Below are 20,865 nucleotides of genomic sequence, written 5' to 3' on the forward strand. Positions count from 1 at the left end.
GAAAAGGTGAAATGATCTAATATTTCAGAAATAATTAAAATCTGAGAAAAATGTGTGGCAGAACTTTTTCTTTTTTCCTCTCCCATTAATAATTTCATAACCCCTCACATTTCTCTTGTGACCTGTACTGGAAACCAGTGGCCTAAACTGCCACAACTGTGTGCAAAGTAGTTAAAGGTCCCATATTTGCCACTTTTCCTGTGTTTTATTTGAAGTTTTGGCATCCATGAGAATATAAAGTATATTTGTGGTTTTTAGTAAAACCATCTAAATGTAGTGTTACATCTCCTCTCTCAGGCAATAAGAATATAGCAGATTTCAGGTAAACACTCAAAAGAAGCTAAATCCTGCAAGGTTGGTATGGTGGATCACGGTGGGCGGGGCTTGGGGCACGGCTGAGAGTGGTGACTTCTTTGTTGTAACATCACAAAGTTACAGAGGTCCTCACGGCTCGTTTTAAGTCTCAGTTAGTGAATACAGACTGTGTACATTTCTCTGTGGACCGAGCGCTTCAATACTTAATTCATTTAAAACCTGTACCTGCTTTATAATCAAAGACGACATGGAAATCGACCATTATACAATATGTGACCTTTAAAACTAGCTCCACCTGGAACAGCTACAACAGGAAAACACTGCCCTCACACTGATGCATCAGTTTAACAACCTAATAATGTCAATAACATATTAGTCACAGGATCAATTTTGAGTGTGGAATGAATATTTTAACTTGAATGTACTTTTACAAGGATTTATGCTTCATAGTGCAGCAGGTAGCCTCATTAAAAACGTTTCTAAGTTGAAGTGCAAAATTGTATTTGAGTTTATTTCTTTGTCACAGTTTCAGTGAATCAGAAAATGCTCAGATGAATTTTTGAAGGCAATGCTGACCTGTTTTGCAGTTTTCAACTTTTACATATTTTATGTCTTTACCAAACTTTCCCTGTTTTGCATTCGCTCCCACTGCTCATCTGTGATTTATGGCTGCTCACCGCCACTTGCTCGTCATGCTAACAATCATATAATTTAAGCTTCCTGGACTGTTGTTCTCACACTAATTTGTTCTGGATCAGACAGGCAGCTAAATGCCTCATATTTATTCAAATGTAAAAATATTGATGGTGCAGCCTAAGTAGCTCTGACGCCGTGCAAGATTCATTGTAATCTGTGTTGAAGTGTGGAGGATATAACTAATAATTTACTAAATTTTGTCGAGTGCATTATGTATGAACATGTTTCATAAGAGATAATCATTACATTAAAAAAATTGAAAGACAGGACGGGGACTGTAATTAGTGTAACACAACCACGTTCTCTTTATTCACATCTCACTAAGGCTGTTACTAATGACTATTATTAAACACAGCAGGGGTTTCTGTTCTGTTCTGATTGTCAAGAATCCTCACTCAGAATACTGTAGGACCACTCAATGATTCGTTGAGTAAATGAAAGACTCTGTTATCAGCTCCTTTACAGCCAGACACAACTGGAGATTCTGAATCAGCTTGGCGTAAAGGGACATGAAATTAATTTTTTTTTAGTCCCTTTGGGGCAAACACTATCTTCCATAGATAGAACTGAATGCCATTGGGTTTAGGACCTGGACATTTGAATATATGTACTTGGGATTTTGTGAAATTGTCATACACACTATTTTCTGACATTTTGTAGACGATCAGTGGATTAGAAGATTCGTTGACGAGACAGACAAACAACACAGGCTTTATACTGACTCTCGGCCGTGGAGGTCACTTTGAAGGGACAGATTTGATTCTGAAGAGGGACTTTTTACTCTTGTAAGGATGCTTGTGAATAGATCTGAAAGATGTCTGACGATGACATAAGAAACTGATCTTTCACCAAGCCAAGGACTACGAGATAACAAAATAGCACAGGCACAAAGTGCTGTGAGTCTGGATCGTACTTCAATGTCCTCTCTTATCCTGTCACGTTTGCAAAGAGTCACCACAGAACTTTTCCCCAAGAGACCTATAATTACTTCTGTAATTACTTTATCAGAGATGAAAAAACAGCTAAATAGCCTGTGTCCTTTTTGTTTCTTGAAACCTAAGTGAAAACTAGGAAGATGACAGAAAATGATTTCAAATGTGACAGTGTGTCCTTTGCAGAGTGGAAATCTCTGAAACTGCACAAAGGTAAGTAAACAACAAGTATCTACATGTAGATTTAGCGATATCTGTATTGTGATGTACAGTTTGATAATGAAATCTTCCTTTGTGTGCATCAGCTAACTAATGTTGTGAGTCTGCTGCAGTGTGTGCCGGTCAGCTGACTGAGCTGCATCTGTCCCGAGCCTTCGAAACCTCTTTCCACCACACTAACCATTTCTGCTATTGGAGTAAATACTACAGCAGCTGTGTCTTCACACATCTTTTTACCCTTTCTGTCTGATGCACCTCTTTACCTGTCTTCTGGTTTTTTTTGTTATTCATATTTTACTCAAACTGGTCTAGCATCAGACAAACTAATCTGAAGTCAAAGTTGTTTGTGTCACAGAAGTAATCGCAATTTTTTTTTCTCAGATTTAATCTGTCTCTTTTTCAGAGGTCAGAACCTTTTTTTTAACTGGTCTATAAAACCAACTTAAAAGAGACAGGCAGTGTGTATTAGGGGAATCTATAAGTAAAACCAACACCTCATGATTCACTTTTACTTTGCATAATAAATATCTAAACCATGTCCTCATCTCTTAAGCACCTGCCGTTGTCTCATTCAATAATGTCAAGCAGAACACTTCACTAATGTGAAATTTAATGACCAGTGACAAGCCCATAAAAAAAGGGAGAGCAGGGCAGGATTTTTCAAGGGTTTTTTCCTTTTTTCCCAATGCAAAGTCGTCATGCTCACTTTCCGCCTCTGCCTTGCTGCTCACCTTGACGTGACGTGAACTCAACAGAGATCTGTCCTGTGTCACTGGGGAGATATATTGACGGCCTGTCATCGCATTTAACCCGGAGGACATGGATTACCATAAAATTAGTTGGAGGAAATTTCTGATTTTTTCTGCAGTAATCCACCTGGAGTTCAAGAGGCAGTTTTCTTTTGACCCCAAAGTCAATGAATTCCATCTTCCACAGCTGCTTTTCAACACTGCCGCATACGAGCCACGTGTGTGCTTAGAAAAAAAGGTTTTATTATTAAGATTTTATTACGACAAAACAGAGCCTTCAGGACTCCTTAAGGCAGTCTAGAATGAGGAACCTATATGACTTCTGGTGACTTTTTAAGAGCTTCTATGTGCTTTTACAAGAAGATTGACTTCTATTCTCCTTTGTCTCTTGATTTTTTCATCATAATTTATGCCATCACTGGACTGAGGCACAAAGGTATGATTTCTGTCTGAATGTTGCACAAGCTTTAAGAAAATTTCCCAAAGTAATAAAAATAAAAAGCTAATTAATACATGGCCTGAGGGTCATTTTGGCCTCAGCCGTGAACAGTCAACTTAACCAGCGATAATATAACAAGCAAGGAATGAGGTGACGGACCACCTCACCTGTGTATGACGCCTACCTCGCTCAACTGCAGCCCTATCTTTCTACATTAGTTTGCCTTTGATGATTGCCATCAATAATAATAATTATCCACTGCTGATGAGCAGTTGGAGAAAAAAAAGAATTACAGAGAAAACAGTCATGTCATTTTTGTTCGCCCTCGTTCAGAGAGAGAGAGAGAGAGAAAGAGACAGAGAGAGAGAGGGAGAGAGAGGGGGAGAGAGAGAGAGACAGAGACGGAGAGACAGAGAGAGAGAGAGAGAGACAGAGACAGAGAGACAGAGAGAGAGGGGGAGAGCTAGAGAGAGACAGAGACAGAGAGAGAGAGGGGGAGAGAGACAGAGACAGAGAGAGAGAGACAGAGAGAGAGAGGGGGAGAGAGAGAGACAGAGACAGAGGGAGAGAGAGAGAGAGAGAGAGAGAGACAGAGAGAGAGAGAGATGAGAAGAAGAGAGAGAGGAGCAATATGAGAAGTTATGGATTTAAGTCCAGTACTCGCTCTCATTTTACAACTTTGTCTCCTAGAAATTACATTACCACTAAATGTTTTCCACAATACGCTGTGGTGGCACAATCACAATGAATGAATGAAGTGCTACATTTATTAACAGCTGTGGAGGCAGGTTTAGATTAATGTTAGGGAAAGATGTAGGTTTTGACTAAATGATAATAGATTTAGATTCATTTAAATCCTAACAGTGGCTACTCTTCCTGTAAACACATCGTGTCTGAAGTCAGTGTGAACATTAACCCAGAGCTGCAAGTGCTTAATCATAAACATGAAAAGAGTTTAATAATGTTGTGTGAATTTTATACTGCAAGATCAAATGTTATGGCAGAAATTAAACACGCTGCCTCTGAACGTTCAATTCATCAACATATTTTTACAACCTGTCAATTAAATAACAACATTTCCTAATTATGTTAACAGAAAACATAATCTTGACACAATTACATTTTCATTCAAAACGTATCTGCAGTTGGTAATTGGCTGTATGTGAACATCATCTCTAGGAGACATGGTTTGCCTTTTAGCCCCTGTTTGGGGCTGGACAGGTAGTATACAATGGGTTTTTTGAGCTCTTGCCTGTTGCATCTGAAAAATGACCAACTTTATAAGACTGATAAGAGTTGTGAAGCAAACCCAAACAATAACCTCCTCAAATGCTTGGAGCTAGGGGAACTGCGGAGAATACTCTGTGGGTCTGATATTATGAGCCACCCCTCTGATCCATTGTATATATAAACATATTAACTATACCTGCTTCAACTATAAAGGCAGACTACATATGAGATGTTTTGTACACTGATTCGAGCCGATGCTGTGAATATTTTTGCCTTTTTCGTTTATAACCTTTTAAAATGGTAAATAAACTATGTTTATGTTGCACTTTTATACCAAACTGATTTAAAATATGCTTCTCATTCAGCCAGGATTAGAGTTTCTTGCTCTAACACCAGAATAAGGCATACACCCTTTACAGTTTCTTTACTTTTACTATTTTTAAACTTTTAAGAGCATCAATAAGAACATTTTTGCAAAAGCAAGGGTCAGAAGAAGCAACCGACTTACACCTGGTAGACACCTCATGCTCATTACCTGTTTTTGAAAGAAGATTAAAAGAAGCATTAATAAGCTCTCAGATGGGAATCAGGGTAGACTAACTGTGTTTTTGTATTTGTATTTCATTTTCTTTGTATTTCTGGTTGATGGATTCATGTAAACATTTTACATTATATTATTTTTTAACTTTTTTCTCACTTTGTATGATGTAAATGTTTTTGTTGTGGTGAGATTTTAAGATAAGCCCTAGATTGCTTTCTTACCTCACCTGCAAATCCACTTCATTAAAAAAAAAACCCAAAAAACACATATACAATGTATTTGTAATGTGCGAATAAATAAATGAAATGAAATGAAATCAAGCAGAAGAAGTGGCACCAAAGGAGAAATCTGCACTGCTGCTGAGGAAGTGCACATGTGTTACAATAACACGTTACTAATTACATGAAACAATAAAGACCTGGCAATTTAAAGTAAGTGCTTCTCATTGTGCTGCAAATATGTTCATTTACATCCTAAATTACAGCTTCTGTGCTAGTGGAATTAGCGTCTGGTTAGCTTCACCACCCAGTTCATACGTCTCTATGCAGCAGCAAAGAACCAGCAAGATAATGCAGTTCATCTACAATACACAGCTCAAGGCAATAAAGATGCTTAGGCTGCAATTCACATTAATAGAAGCATGTTCTATTAAAGTGCTCTGTCAGTAAACATCCATCCCATAGCCACGGAGCATTATTACTCCACATTTCTCCATGCGTGCTCAGCCAGGAGAGCAGGAAGACAATGCATCAAAGAAGAAGAGACAAAGCGGCGTGATGTGAGGACTGACGTCACTCCAGATGGTTGTACAGTCAGCCGACAAGCAGGAAGAAACACTCCGTACATCAAACCTGCACGGGGAAGCCAAATATAAACATCACCGTCTCAGAGTCAATTACACCTGGATGAAAGCGAGGACTAAGGAAAACTTGTCTGACTCCTTCCCAAACTGGGTTTGATGGGCTTATTAAATCGAGCCAGGCTGACAGCGTGACCTCCAGTTTTGAAGAGTTAATGTATACAGGGAGGGTTGCCAAGGTTTCCAGGCTCGTCACACCTGAGCTCCAGATTCATTATATGCATAATTGGAATCGGATTTGATTAAATTTTCATTAAACATATAATGTGTTTTGGGGAGGTGGGTGCAGCCTTTCCCAATGCTAGAATTTTGGAGAATATATGTAGCAACTGATGCATGAAATTAATGGCGGCTTTTTTTTCGGTCAGCCATGCGTCCAGCAGAGCATGAGCATATTGTCTATGAACAGCACGTTGATAAGAGAATAGCGAAGTCAAGTATTGATCAGCAGAGTGCAGATGAGGACAGAAGATAAATACGTTAGAGGATCAAAGGCGGCACCACGTGAACAAAAGAAAGCAAACAATTAAATCTGTTCGATTCAATCAATACAGGTAAAGTACCCCCATGTGTTTACGTCAGCGAAAGGACCAAGAAAGGCCGACACGCTAATCACAGCTGGATTGATGTGATTTTTTTAATCAGTTTTGGTAATCAAAAGTTAAAAAACATGAAATTATTCATAGTTTTTCTTTTTTAACCAGGCATGCATGTTTGAGGATATATAAAACTGGACTCCTCCTTATTTAAGTATTTTTCATTTTGAAACTAACGACTGGGGACGAGATGTCTGAAACATCCTTTTCAACGCGTGTGCAACGCAGGACACAGGTTTCCACGTCTCAGTTGTTTCAAGTGGTGACTTTCCCCCTTTCAACGGATGTCATTGAGCACAGTGAAGGTTAAACATCCAGTGACCCAAACACAGTTTTTGAATGGAGGGGGACTGATGTATGATCCCTTACAGGAGCTGTGACAAATGATATATACAGTATATATTGGGGCAGGATCTTTTACAGTTGAACCTTATCTATTATGAGTTGAAGTTTTTTAAGAGGTGTTGCAGGCTCGCCCTCCGTGCATTAATCAATGTCATTCCTGCCAGATTTCACATTCATTTACACTCATTATAATTAGTAAAAAAATGTAATATTGTATTTGAATTTTTAAAAAAAGTGTCATCTGTACATAGAATTTCAACCTGACAAAACATGTTTGTGCTCAAACTTCTATTTGTACAGTATTTCTTTGGTGAAAAGATGTAATAATAATAATAAAAAAATGTAAATAGTGTTTTTAAATGCCTCTAACTGTAATAAGCCAATGATGGGAACTTTTTTCATGTTGTTGCTGGCTGGGACACAGAGTATCAAAATGGATAGCTGGTTAGCAACAGGAGGAATTAAAAGGAAAGACAGTCATGGTTATGACATTATGACAAAAATAAAAATAAAAAAGTGCTTTTAGAATGTATTATATGGCGTCCGTATTGTTACAGGGTTAAGGTTGGGAACGTGTGGACTATACACTGCGATGTGTCTCGAGTTAACTAAGAGGAGTATAAAAGCTTCAGCTTGGCCGTAATAGAGGTCTCAAATAGATTAAATATACTGTGAGTCTCAATGGCTCCCGTTCATACAGTGCGCAAAGCTACAGCTTGTAGTAGGTGAGGCGTTCATTTTAAAAAGGCTACACTACACTTTATCTCCCAGTCTGAGCTGAACCAACTGTTGGAGGTCATTTACAGGACAGAGCTGAGAGGAAGGGAGGACCTTAAACCTCTAGTTCCAGCGGTTTAATCTGTAACTGCAAGTTTTATCGGCGTCTGCTTAATGCAGGAAACAATTCCTCTAAACCCCACAGATGATAAGATAAGTACACAGTAAGAGTTGCACAAATGACCAGTGGCAGACAGCTATTATCCACCAACGTATGAAGTCAGAGGCCGTAATGACCATCCACAGGGGAAACTGCTTGGGTTCCGCTTGCACCGCAACATAAAGACTGAGGGTACATGCTGATATCATCTCCACTTTAGCAAACTGGGCTCAACACACTGATAAAAAATATTCAAAAAAATCTATTTTCAAATAGATATTCTGAAAGTAAATATCTTTTTTTTTTTTTAAATATATATTTCCTATGTGTTCATCCTGTAGCCAGTGAAACATTTTCATTCCTCAAAACTCGCCGTCTGGACGGTCTTTATCAGGAAACTTCTCCTGATACACAGGAAGGTTTCAAACACTTTCAGGGGCATTTTTCTAATTGATTTGTGTAGATTTTTCTCATGAACCATCAACAACAAAAACTGAGGACAGAGAGATAGAAGTTATTGCTGCTGACCAGTTGGAACTATTTGATCTCACAGACAGGAAAGATCAACTTACAAGTAAAGCTTGAACTCTCCTGGTTGTTTAGAAGTTTCAAAATAATTTTAGATTTGTCTGAATGTAATTAATATGTTTCTGTTCACCTGAACCTGAACAGCATCACACCTCGCTTCATAGGCTGTGTGATGATTGCCTCTGAAATCATGCATTTTATCTAATTTTAACAATTTATACAATTAATTATGAAATATTGATATCATGTTAATAATACAAAATATGATAATATGGTGTTAGGCCTTGTTTTGTTTGCCATGTCATCTGATTCACTATCCATTAAGACTAATAGTTCTTTAAGTGCACTTTTGTGCAGTTTGAGTGTAATTCATTTGCCAAAAAAGAGACACAATAAACAAAATTAAAGATGAATTTGACTGATGGCATTATTAGTATTATTATTATTGTGAATCCATTGCCCATGATAATTGTGCAGTGAACATCTGATATTGTGACAGCCCAGTGCAAGAAGAGTAGGATGAGCGGTTGCGTAATCTGGCAATGAAAAGGGAATAAACACTTTTTCACGTTGTTTGATTGACATATGTTCTCTGGGAAGTGCAGTTTTGTGCTGAGCACCAAAAATAATGACACAATCTAATGTCCTTTAAATGTTATTTTGAACGGCACACAGATAAAGTCAAGGACTGACAGTGAACTATGAACCACCTCTCCTCCTCTCCCTTAAGTCCATCCCCTGTTTCAACTGTTGAGCTGCTTGCCTTTTTTCCATAGAGGTGAAATCAAGTGGAACCACAATTATCGCAGCCTCCCATTGTTTACTTGGCACTGTCTCCACAAACGACAAGCTCTCTGGTGGCAGGAGGGGGGAGAGAGAGAGAAGAGGAATGAAGCTGAGAATGTCTGAAGACAAAGGTGAAACACGATGAGTCATGTACACGCGCTATAGGTGACAGTCTGTTCCTTCTGCGAGGAAGGAGCTGCTTGTAATGTTGAGATTAAATTTGTAGAGTATGTGCCTGCGGTGATGCAAGGTAAGCTTGTGGGTGGCTGAAGTTACCAAGAGCAGCCTGATCTCCATAGAGACACACAAACAGTACACACACCCACACGAGCCTTGAGTAAAACGGCAGGAACAAACACATGACTGCCATCGGTTACTGACATCAAGCACATTTCCCCTGCGGTCCATGTGTTTTTATTTCATTTCTGCTTGATTGTCACTATATTGAGGTGACTCCCTTACATCTGGCAGAGGACACGTATTGATGTCATGTCACCCTGCGGTCACTAACCCCTGAGCGGCAGCTATTAAACAGTCAGAACTCGCGTCGTGTGTTCACAAGAAAGCAAAACGCAAAACGCAAAATCCGTCTGAAGCTGTAAAAAGAGCTGTCGTACACAGAGAACACAAGTTTTTTACAGACTGACAAAGGGGCTGCGGAACATACGAATCAACAGTTGTACAAATTCATTTGAGCACTACTTGTATATTTAGGTGGCATTTCATGCAACTTTATACTCCTGCAGATTTTACATATAAAGTATTTAATCATCTTATTAAGCGATGCATTGACAAAGATTTAACTAGCTATGCAATATTATCTAAAATGGGTCAAATTTGGTTGATGCCAACTGGCTACAAGTTTCTGTTTACACATGAATACATTACTATTAATAAGCCAATAGTTTTACAATCTGAAGGGAAAAGTATTGTAACAAAAGTCCTCTGAAGACTTGATTTGATCAGGCTGAGAAAACCTGTGATAACCCTAATCCTAACCTTCACAGGGGCTATTTGTTAGTTTTTCTCTGCCGTCGAACATGGTTTCTTGCCAGGAGAAAGCGGTGATGATCTCACTTGACAGGAGCTTCGGCCATTGTTACGTTTACAAGACAAGAAGCTACAATACGCCCTCTGAGCAGAGCTACGTCTTCAGGACAGGGAGGCTACAGTGAGTCGCTATGGGAAAGTGACGAGACGAGTCGGGGCTAGCTGGACAAGCCGCTACAACACTATAAAAACAAACGTACAAATCCGTCTCTAACGTATAAATACTTTTAATTCAGGCCAAAAGGGAGTGGTTGTTAAAGGGTTTTAATAGGATGAGGCTCTGTTTAGGTTACTGTTACTTACTTTTACTTTGATAGTGTATATATTTGTCAGGAAATTCAATATCTGACCACATTTCAGCATCTACAAAAAACTAAATGTGTGGTATTCTCCATGGATGATTAGTATGGCTTTCTTTCTTTTTTCTTTTGTTTCCCTCCTGGTATTGAAGCGCCACCAACTCACTGTGTAATCCAAGCAGCCACTGAACTTCCTGAATAAATGTTCTCCTTGCTTTTCGCTTAATGCTCCAAGATCTTGCAATTTTCTTTGTTTACTCACAAAATGGTTTCCACCATGTCTGTGTGTGTCCTGCTTAATGCAGTGACAACAATATAATTACCAAAAGCCTTTCCAGATCCGCAGACACAATACAGAATAACAATACAGATTTGAGCACAACACACCAATTACAGGAGCTAATGGGCAATCGTGTTAGCGTGGTGAAATATGAGCAGTCACCTCCCTGCACTGCAAACGCTAACTGTGTTTTACATTCATGCAGGAGGATTTGAAACCTGCGGGAAAAAGCTGAAGGAGAAGCAGGAAGAGGGAAAAAAGAAACAGAGGATTTATCTCTCCCAGCAGATGCACAGAGTGCTCCTTGGGCTCCCAGAAAGCAGCCAGGACAGTTTACAAGCTGCAAAATAGATTGATTGTCCATGGATCCCTGTCCCCGTGTGGCTGCCAACTCTGAGCTAATTAAAGAACACTTCTCCAGAGGAACACTGAGCAGCAACCAAGCACATCCTATTCACTCCCGAGAAAGCATGCTGCCCTAAACCCCTTTAGAGTAAAAAAAAAAAAAAAAAAAAAAAAAAAAAAATTTAAGCCAGCTATGCCAGAACAAGTGTCACCGCATTGTATGCTGAGAAATAGCTTGAGATCCACAGAGATAAACTTGGGCAGAAAATTTGCATCGTGTTGTTAAAAGTAGGTAAATATGTTGGTGATATTTCTTCCATACTTTGCCCTGATATTCAGCTCAGAGAAGGTCAGGGATGTGGAGGAAACAGGATCCTTTTGATCAGAATATTTGTGGTAGACAAGCCATTAAAAAAAAAAACAAAAAAAAAAACTGAATGGCTGCAATCACCCGTTCTCGTTCGATTAGATGCTGATTCTCCCAACCTTTAAAAAGGGAGAGACGCAGGGGTTTTTACCAAATCAGTTTGCATTCACTTCTCTGAACACTTTAATTTCAGATAACAACAGATACGGCGCCACAGTCGCAGAGCCTTGTGGCCGGCAGCCGACGCGTTTAGGAATCACTGCACACGAGCGTGGGCCAGTGTGAAAACCACAACGCATCAACTTCCCTTAGCTGTGGTTATCATTTTCATTGCAGATTCAGATTTCATATACAAAACCACCTAATCAATCAACAGCATCAAAATTATAATCAAAAAGATAATACTGTGTTTTTACTTGTAGAGGAGTATTACTACATTATGGTGTTGCTTAGTTTGAGTCAGTTTCTTACATGTACATCGTGTCATGAATATGAATTTGATAAAAACCTGCCAGATGAAGCAAGCTGTCGACTGACTAAAGTCACGCTCACAATCTTTTAGCTCATTAGCTTGCCAACATATCCTAATTAGAACACAAAAGCTGAGGCCACGGGACAACTTCAGCTCAACAACCAACATTGCTCTGCCGTGAGTCCCGCTCTCAGCCAAGTTCAAGAAGCAACTTTCTCTAGTCCACCTAATGAATGACCGACTCAGGGTGAAAGGTCAGTGTGAGGCCCTAGGTCTCAGTGCCACAGTTACTGCATTAAACTTCACAGGCGGCTCCTTCAGACGCAGCTGTGGTTTGCTGCTGATAATACTCGTGCCAGGGCTGATAACAACAGACCTTGGATGGTCAGTAACAAGTGGCCGGGTGTTCTAAGAATCAGCACTTGGGAGTATAAAGTCATGTTTCCTTGTTTATGGTTAATGAACTACTCTGCTACTCTTCTTCCTCTTCTTTTAGATATTTGACCAATTGTGGAGTGTAAACTATATAATCTATAGTAATTAAGTGTATAAAGACTATCCTCAGGGGGCTCCTGCTTCAGATTTGAGATGACATGCACAGGAGACTGTATTGATGAATCCTCCTTTCTCCTTGGGCTCAAGCTTCAATAAACATCCTAAGACATCCTGGACTCCAGCGCTCTTTTCTTCACCACTGATGATAAGAATTTTCCCCAACAACCTCGAGTATGTGTGTTTCATTATCTTTGGCGACACCTGTGGCCACGCATGGTAATTACAGGTTTGTTTTTGAACCACACTTGTGTGTCCCATCACACACATGGAACACACGCTGCTCATGATTTTGTGTGCGAGTCATACCAAACACCCAGTTCATAAAACTTGTTAAATGCAAGGCCTTCATCAGTGGGTCATAGGCTCAATCACTGTAGATTGTGACTTAACACTTATTTAAATTAAAAGAGAGGGATGGGCAATAACCGACAACACATTCACTATACAGGTTTTCCAGCCCACTAGCCACTGGGAAACTGCCCTACTGGCTCCAGCATCATCACATTGGATCACCCTTCTTTGGGTTCAGCAGATTTATCTTATTATTATATATTTGTTTTTTACAACAACTTCTGAAGGAAAGAAGAAGAAAAGCTTTCAACCACAGGTTTGCTGTCAGAGGCGCCCAAACTAAGGTGGAGACCCAAAACACCAGTACAGTTCTGCTGTGATCCAGGATCCCGTGGAACATTTGGAAGCAAGAGCAGTTTTTAAAAAAAAGTAGTGATTGTAGTGAGTATATCATCATAAAAGATCCAGTGATGCTCAGTCCTCCAAAAAAGAGCCTAATATTTCCTGACATACACGATCAAAAGCAACACCCACTGCACAACCTTTCGTTTCTTCCCTTCTAATCAAAAGTAAAAATAAACAGTAAACCAGTTTTGACAGTTATGAGTGTGCCATTATGTAATGAGATCTTATGATTCAGTAATGTGTTTGCAAGCATGCAGACTTTACCGGTGCAGGAGTATTCGTCCACTCTGATGAAGCCTGGCAGACAGTCGCAGCGATGGCTGCCGGGCAGGTTGACACACACCGTGTTGGACTGGCAGTAATGCATCTGGGTCGCACACTCATCAATATCTGAGGACAAACAGAGCAGATACAGTGGATTAATAACTCCCTGATAGTTCTCCAAAAAGACAAACTGAGGGGGGACACACAGAGAGACTCTGGGTGAAGCTCACTGAAATGATTCAACACTGCTGCTTTAATCACATTACAAAAGCACAGATTCAGGGCGTTACCTTGTTGCTTACAGTTATTAAATAAAGTGTTACCCATCCAAAAATTGGTCACTCATCAGTCTCACAGACAACTGTTGTTGTTTCTGTATTTGTCTGTTGTTCAGTTAGAGGAAGACAGAAAAGACAAGAAAGAGAGAAAGATGAGAAGAAAGCAAAAGAAAAGGGGGAGGGAGCAAAGGAAAGAGAAGGATAAATCTGATGGGATGAGGACGAACAAACTGAAGAGGACAGAGGAGGAGGGAGAGCGGCTTTTTTCCTGACATCCCTAATGTTCCGCTAATATCACGACACATTACAGCCTCTCTTCATACACAGAATCCCTCTCCTCCTAATGTAGCTTGAAAGACATTGTATGAGCATTAAAACACAGAGCTCAGCGAGGCATTAGCCGAGCAGGATGACTGCTGATGAAATGGGATCGGAAACCCACAAGGGAGGTGTTATGCAGAAGGGTCTAAATTTGTGTGTGTGTGTGTGTACGTATGTATACAATACAATGTATTTATGTGGAACAGAGCAGCAGAGAGCTGGCTTCCCGAGGCTGACAGGCCTCTCCACCACTTAAGGGACTGTGTATGCAACACTTAAGGGAAAGAGAGAGAGTGAGAAGAGTATTTCCATATCCTCTCCTTGGATAAATACATTCCTGCTTTGAGGTTTTCAGCTCATACTTTCCCCTTACAACAGAATGAATTTGTATGAAGTATGTAATTGACTTACATGCAACACCCAGAGGTTTTTTCTTGGTAAATTTCACCCTTGGAGAGTGTACAGTAGGAGTGTTGAATTGCACAATCAAAGAGAGACCGATCGTGTATTCAGGCGTACAAAGCTTCGCCGGCCTTCAGCATAAAAAGCGTTGATCTGCTACATCAAAAACATGAAACTTATTCAAGTGCTTTGAGGCCACGAAACAGTACCTGAATCCAATCTCCATCGTGTCCTGAAGCCCTACTCCACCCTGAAAGCTGCTCTTTGATTTTGCTTTATTGGCGAATAGGCACCAAGGCGTTGTCCGGGCCTGATGACGGCTGGCCTGTGATGTCGCCAACACGCAGCCTCAATAATTGAAAGAGTCTCGCCGCTTTTGTCAGCTTCCATTTACAGTGAGAAAAGCATCTAATGTCAAGTCTGGAGACATGATGAGGCTTTATGAACTCTGTTGTTCCGTGGTGTGTTATCCCCTGTGTTTGTAGCTATGTGTGTGTGTGTGTGTGTGTGTGTGTGTGTGTGTGTTCGCCCTCTGCAGCCTCCTCTGGGAGACTTGTAGCAGGTGAGGTCTGCTGACAGAACTGGAACTGTCATTTCACAACGGGGGGAATTCATTTTTCTGGATTTGCTGGTGTGTCTCTCTCTCTCTCTCTGTTTCTCCCTCCCTCCTCCCCCCCAGACCTCATCCTGATCCTCCCCCTCTCCCTCCACCCTTCTGAGCTCACTTTCTTCATCTCTCTGCTGCTTTATTCATGCTGTGATGTAGGTCATGGCTGGTGGTGGTGGGGTAGCTAAAAATAAGGCAGGATAGGACTTTCTCTGTGCATGTGTGTGCGTGCGTGTGCATGTGTTTGTGTATGTGTGTGTGTGTGTGTGTGTGCGTGTGTATGTGTGTGCGTGTGTGTGTGTGTGTGTGTGTGCATGTGTGTGTGTGTGTGTGTTTGTGTGTGTGTGTGTGTGTGCGCGTGTGTGTGTGGTTGCACCAGCTCATCCCTTTTGTGTGTATTTGTGTGTTTGGGGGAGAGGAACTGTGTGTTTGGATATTGAGTGTTCGGATGCTGTGAGGCAGAAATGTGTGTTGACTGTACTTTCTTTACTCTAATAAACCCGGATTGCGCGTGTATCTGTAAACGTCGTCCAGGACCGCAGCCGCTGCAGCTGACCTCTCTCTTTCAGCAGCTCATGTTGTGGTGTGATGCCCACCAGATGAAGCTGCCCAACTTCACCACATTCTTTTCTCCACTCAAAATTATGAAACTGTGAGAAGACAGAGAGAGGAGTGTGTTCATGTGCGCTCAAACTCCTGTGCACGTTTCCCTGAGGTCTAACACGTAGTAAAATCTGAATTGTAAATCAATTATCTTCCTGGGTTTTTTCTGTGAAATGCAGTTGACGGATCGAATGGTGTTTGGAAATGGAACAATCGATTTGATTGTGGTGGTGAGTCAGATAGTCTCAGATTATTCACCATTAAACATGGATCACTGCTTAGTTAAGAAGAAAATAAGAAAAGTTTGCGCAGAAACTCCTACTCCCAATTATTAAAAGTCAAGAATGTTGACAGTCAGAAACTCAATTTATCTCTATCTAGAAATTAAGTGTGTGGGTGCAAAACTCTAATATTGATAAGTGGGATATTCTTTTTGAGTGCCGTTAATTTGTCTTTTTAACTTTTGTATTATTTTATATTGTGTCATAGATTTGCACCACTGCATGTGTTAAATTTAATGCATTTACTTTATTTTCTCCATTTTTCGGTCTGTGATGAGCTCGTATAATAAATGTGTTGTGATCACAGCTTTTTAGTGGATGAAAGCTTGGAGCAATATAGATCCTGTTGCAAGTATGTATAGAGCTCACTTGTGTCTAGCAGTGAGATTTTTTAAAAATGGAAAAATATTTGCTTATTCATATTATTCATGGTGTACCTGAATGTATCTACATTCAAAATGATGGAAAAAAACTGTACAGATGGTACAATTTACAGTTGTCCCCTAAACGCCTCACATACAGACAATCGGTAGACGCTACAATTTAGAGATGTCCCTTAAACACTTCACGTACAGAAAATCGGGAGACGTTACAATTTACGGCCTTTCCCTGAATGCTTCCCATTCAGACAAAGGGTAGACACTAGCTACAGCACACATCATCAGGGGCCCCACTTAGGGGGGTTTTGGGGCAACATCAGTGCACTGTACAGTGTCTTAATGGGAGGTTTAAGGGGGTCTCTAGTTGCCATTGTAAAATGTGCCAATATGAGGGGCCATCGGGGGCCTCTTTTCCCCTTGGGGCCTCCAAGAATTTGCCTGGTTTGTCTCTTCTGACTGGTAAGATGAAGGAATGAATTCAGTATTTGTAGGCATGTCCGCACTGAAGCAGAGCTACTATAACTCTCACTGCTCCTCCCCAACTGACTGGAGTCGCAACAACACCCTGTAACTTCACTAGACACTAATGTACGAGCACAGATTACTATTTACTAATTCATGTCCGCGTGGTAAAAACAAAAAAAAAAGAAATAAAGTAAAGTGTTTATTTTTTGGAAATGACCACAGCTGTGGTTCAGAGCGCCTCTCCCCTTTGGATACAAGTCTCGTCACCATCTCAGCAGATGTCTCCTTCACAGCCTGAAACACATGTACACAGCAATCAGCATTCCCCTCTTCTCTGACCTCTCTCTCGCTCTCCCTATCTCTATTTTCATGTACCAAAAAGTTAATCTCCCCCAGCAATTACACACCATGATAATTGAGGCTTGCATAGAGCAAACGCTTTCAGCATACAGGCATGCACACACACGCACTGGCTGTGTTGAAAGAGAATTGGATATTTCATTTATTTTCTCTAATGCACTTGGTGTAAACAACTAATCAGTTTCTTTTTTTCCTCACTGAACTTCACTGAAACAATAAGCAAGTGAAACAGCAAGTGAAAGTCAGCAAAGAAAAAGATATTTTCCAATAATAGGCATTTTTATACAAATTATTATGTCTATGTGCAAATCTCAACCACTGCGCAGTTTGTAATGAAATCAAAATGTATGACATTACGACATTAAACAGCACAGCGACACACAGCGAACTCAATGGTGGCGAAGTTTAGACTGCACACAATATTGTGTAATATTGTGTAACTATATTACTTTATAATTTATATATATTCCATATTACTGGGTTACAGTATTGTGTGTGCCAGGATTACAGTTTCAATTTCAGTAGTGACACTACTGCTACTACTACAACATTCAGAAAGTATTTTCACACTCTGTTGTGTCGCAGCCTCGTGCTATATTATAATAATGATAATTCTTCCCACATCAATCAACCTACGCTTAGATGCGCCGCAGTTGCGCTTGTGCGTAGCAATACAGTGGTTCGACAGTTCACAAACTGCAGTTCCAGAAAGGAAGGGCAATTCGACAGCGATATTAAGCTGTGAAAATAAAATAAAGCGTACACTTAAAACTGATATTAGCTTTCTTCTGTGGGTTTTTTTTTTTTTTTAAAGTGGCCACAGCAGCGAATCACTCAGCTTCTGTATCGGTGCTCCCGGCTGCTTCTCCAAACTGGGCGCACACTGATCCGAAGCTACTACAGGTAAAACAGACTGTAGATAAGTACCTCACACAACCCCACATCAAATAACCCCAACTATCACTTCCAGCAAAAACATTGACGTCATTCTAAGTCACATTATAAACATGATCCTCAAATATTCTGCAATAAAAACAACAGTAAACAGAATTTCTTGATGAGGCCATGAGAGCGCTGACCCTCATCTACCTCCATCTTCATAAATAAATCCAGACAAACACCCTCCACTTCATCGACTTTTGTTCCGTCATCAGATGATCACATTCATCCCAATATCTCTGTCCTCATAGGAATCCAGTCCCTCTGGTGCAAATGCAGCAAAACTAAAAATCTTACCAAGGTTCGATGCTTTTCCAATGCATGAACACCTCCATGGTTTAATAATACCCACCTTGCCTGTTTACTTGCATACTATATATGCTCATTCATCTAAATTTTAGGACTTAAGTCGGTCACGTTACTTTTCTGCTTTGGTGCTTATTGGTGTAGAAACTTCAGTTTCTTTGGCAACACGTGTTGGAGGAATTTTTTTTCTTGAATCTGGGGACACATTTCTCTTTGTCTGTGTCAGAGGATTGACAGGCAGCAGAGCATGGCGTAATGCAAAACCTTCACTCCGCATAGTTAAATGAGGATAAAAGAAAAAGTTTCTTCTCATTCCTGTGATGGACTTTTATCCCTGTGTGGATGATGTTTTTCATATTGTATAAGAATGAACGGCAGGAAAATGGCAGCCTCTGAAGGAGGGAATTAATCTCAGCCAGCAATTACACACCATGATAATTGAGTCTTATACAAAGCATTGCTTTCAACAACTTCGACTTGTGAAGTAGGAAAGTGAGCTTGGATATTTCCCTCTATGCGTTGCGGCAGCGAGACCTTGGACTGCTGACACAAACTTGAAAAGAACTGCAATATCATCCTGCAATATGAAGTGAGCCGCGGTGAGGACCAAATGATTTTCATGATGGGGGGTGGGGGGGTTCATCTCCATGATGAGGGCGTGCAAAGGCCTCAGAGGCTGAACTCAATGACAACAGGGCCGCTATCTTTCTGTTCTGCAAACAAATCAAATACAAAAACAACAATCAACATGCAGCACAGCACCACACCTCTCTCAAATGTTGCGTGTCTCTTAGAGCCAGAGGAGAAAACGAACTACTGATGCATTTAATTACAGGGCCTTTGGAGAGCAGCGGCACTTATCACCATTGTTGTCCTTTCAGAAGACGCATGCAGAGAGGGAAGCACTCAGGTTGAGCAGATTACAACCTGCTAAGGAACACGATGCGCGCATTGTTTGGCAGAGAACGGCTCGTGGGTAGAGAAGCTGAACGATGGTGTGGTTCTCTATCTGGAGAAAGGAACAGTGTGAGCGAGGTGGTTTAATCCATCCGTCACTCTGCGGCTCCAACGAGAAGCTGCCACTCACTGAGCTGCACACTGACAGACTTTCAGACAGACACTGTGAAGACTGAGACTGTGGCAGACTCCTTCTGTCAGACCGAGCGGAACAGTTTACCTAGATGACAGGTGCTCAGTGTCTGCGTGCAGGATGTTCACACAGGTATACTTTACTCCAAAGGCTGGGTGCCCAGTTACTCAAATAAATCCATGTATTAGGCAGGAGGAGGCAGCACAGTGTGCGTCATTCCTCACAGTTTAATGGATTACCGTGCAGCTGAAGTCTTATTAAAATCCTAAAAGAAAACTGAATTTGCATCATTGAAGCAGTGAGATGTATATCACAAAAGAAACACACAACCCTTTGTCTCTGATGTTTTATAAAGGGACGTTATCACAACAGGGAATGAGTCTGCACAGCAATCAGTCATCCAGACAAAGTTACAAAGCAACATACAGCACAACTTTTTCCCTGCAATTCATCTGAGGTTTACCTTCCTCCAGCGCGAAATAAACGGTGTAAAAATAGAATGACCGTCTTCACCTGTTCGGCACAGTATACAGTATAAGCTCCTGTGATGACCGGCTGATCAATGTGCACTGTCATCCCAGGAAGAACAGTCTTATCTCTGCAAGAGCTTTGGTAATTTACCACTGTTGGTCTGTTGTCCACAGTATTTTGAAATATGATGTAATTCCTTTTGGAGGAGGAAATTTTTATCTCAGAGTTGAAAGATAATATTTGTTTCTGCCAGTTTGTCTGAAGGTAAAACTGAATACATAACAAATACGTGTCTTATTGGACAGTTTAACAACAGTGCTGCCTTTGCAATATATATCAGCGGAAATGAACAGAGGGAGAGTGCTCTCTATTAAATTTTATTTCTTTAATACATTATAGATTGGGTGACAGGTTTGTTTTTTACTACACATTTCCTGATTAGATTTAAACCAGTCTGTCTGTAATGTTGCTGCTTCTCCAAATTCCCAGCGAGACGCTAGGGGGAGAGATGCTCTGGATGTTTTTGTATTTGTTGCATTTCTGGATTTTTAGAAGGTTTCCCTTAATGACTGTATTTTGTCCTTAGGGGCCACCATAGCAAAACAATTAGATAAATAGATGGTATATATATATATAAGATGTGTATAAGAGACAGCTGCACGCACGCACGCACGCACGCACGCACGCACGCACGCACGCACGCACGCACACACACACACACACACACGGAGTTGTTCCAATGAAAGGCTGATAATCAGGAAGCCTTGGAGATGCTGCTGTGTATGGAGAGATGGGCTACAAAACTAAGAGGTAAACACAGATGCCGACAGAAGAAAACAGTCGCAAAAGCTGCCAGCAGTAGAGTTGAACTGGGTACTCATGATTTATTAGTACGTTTTCCTGTTTTCAGGACACGAGTACC

General features: G+C 40.6%; 1 protein-coding gene across 1 annotated transcript in view; it reads right to left on the reverse strand.

The window, feature by feature from the left end:
- The window catches only part of LOC111655488 (protein kinase C-binding protein NELL1), a 238,209-nt gene that overhangs the window by 65,678 nt on the left and 151,666 nt on the right, over positions 1 to 20,865 (reverse strand). The window contains exon 13 of the mRNA XM_023406920.2: positions 13,441 to 13,566. Within this exon, the coding sequence (XP_023262688.1) occupies positions 13,441 to 13,566 (126 nt within the window). The remainder of the gene's footprint in view (positions 1 to 13,440; positions 13,567 to 20,865) is intronic.

Source organism: Seriola lalandi, unplaced genomic scaffold (assembly GCF_002814215.2).
Source record: "Seriola lalandi dorsalis isolate HSWRI2012SDOR001 ecotype SW California unplaced genomic scaffold, Sedor1 jcf7180002054319, whole genome shotgun sequence".
NCBI classification, from domain to species: domain Eukaryota; kingdom Metazoa; phylum Chordata; class Actinopteri; order Carangiformes; family Carangidae; genus Seriola; species Seriola lalandi.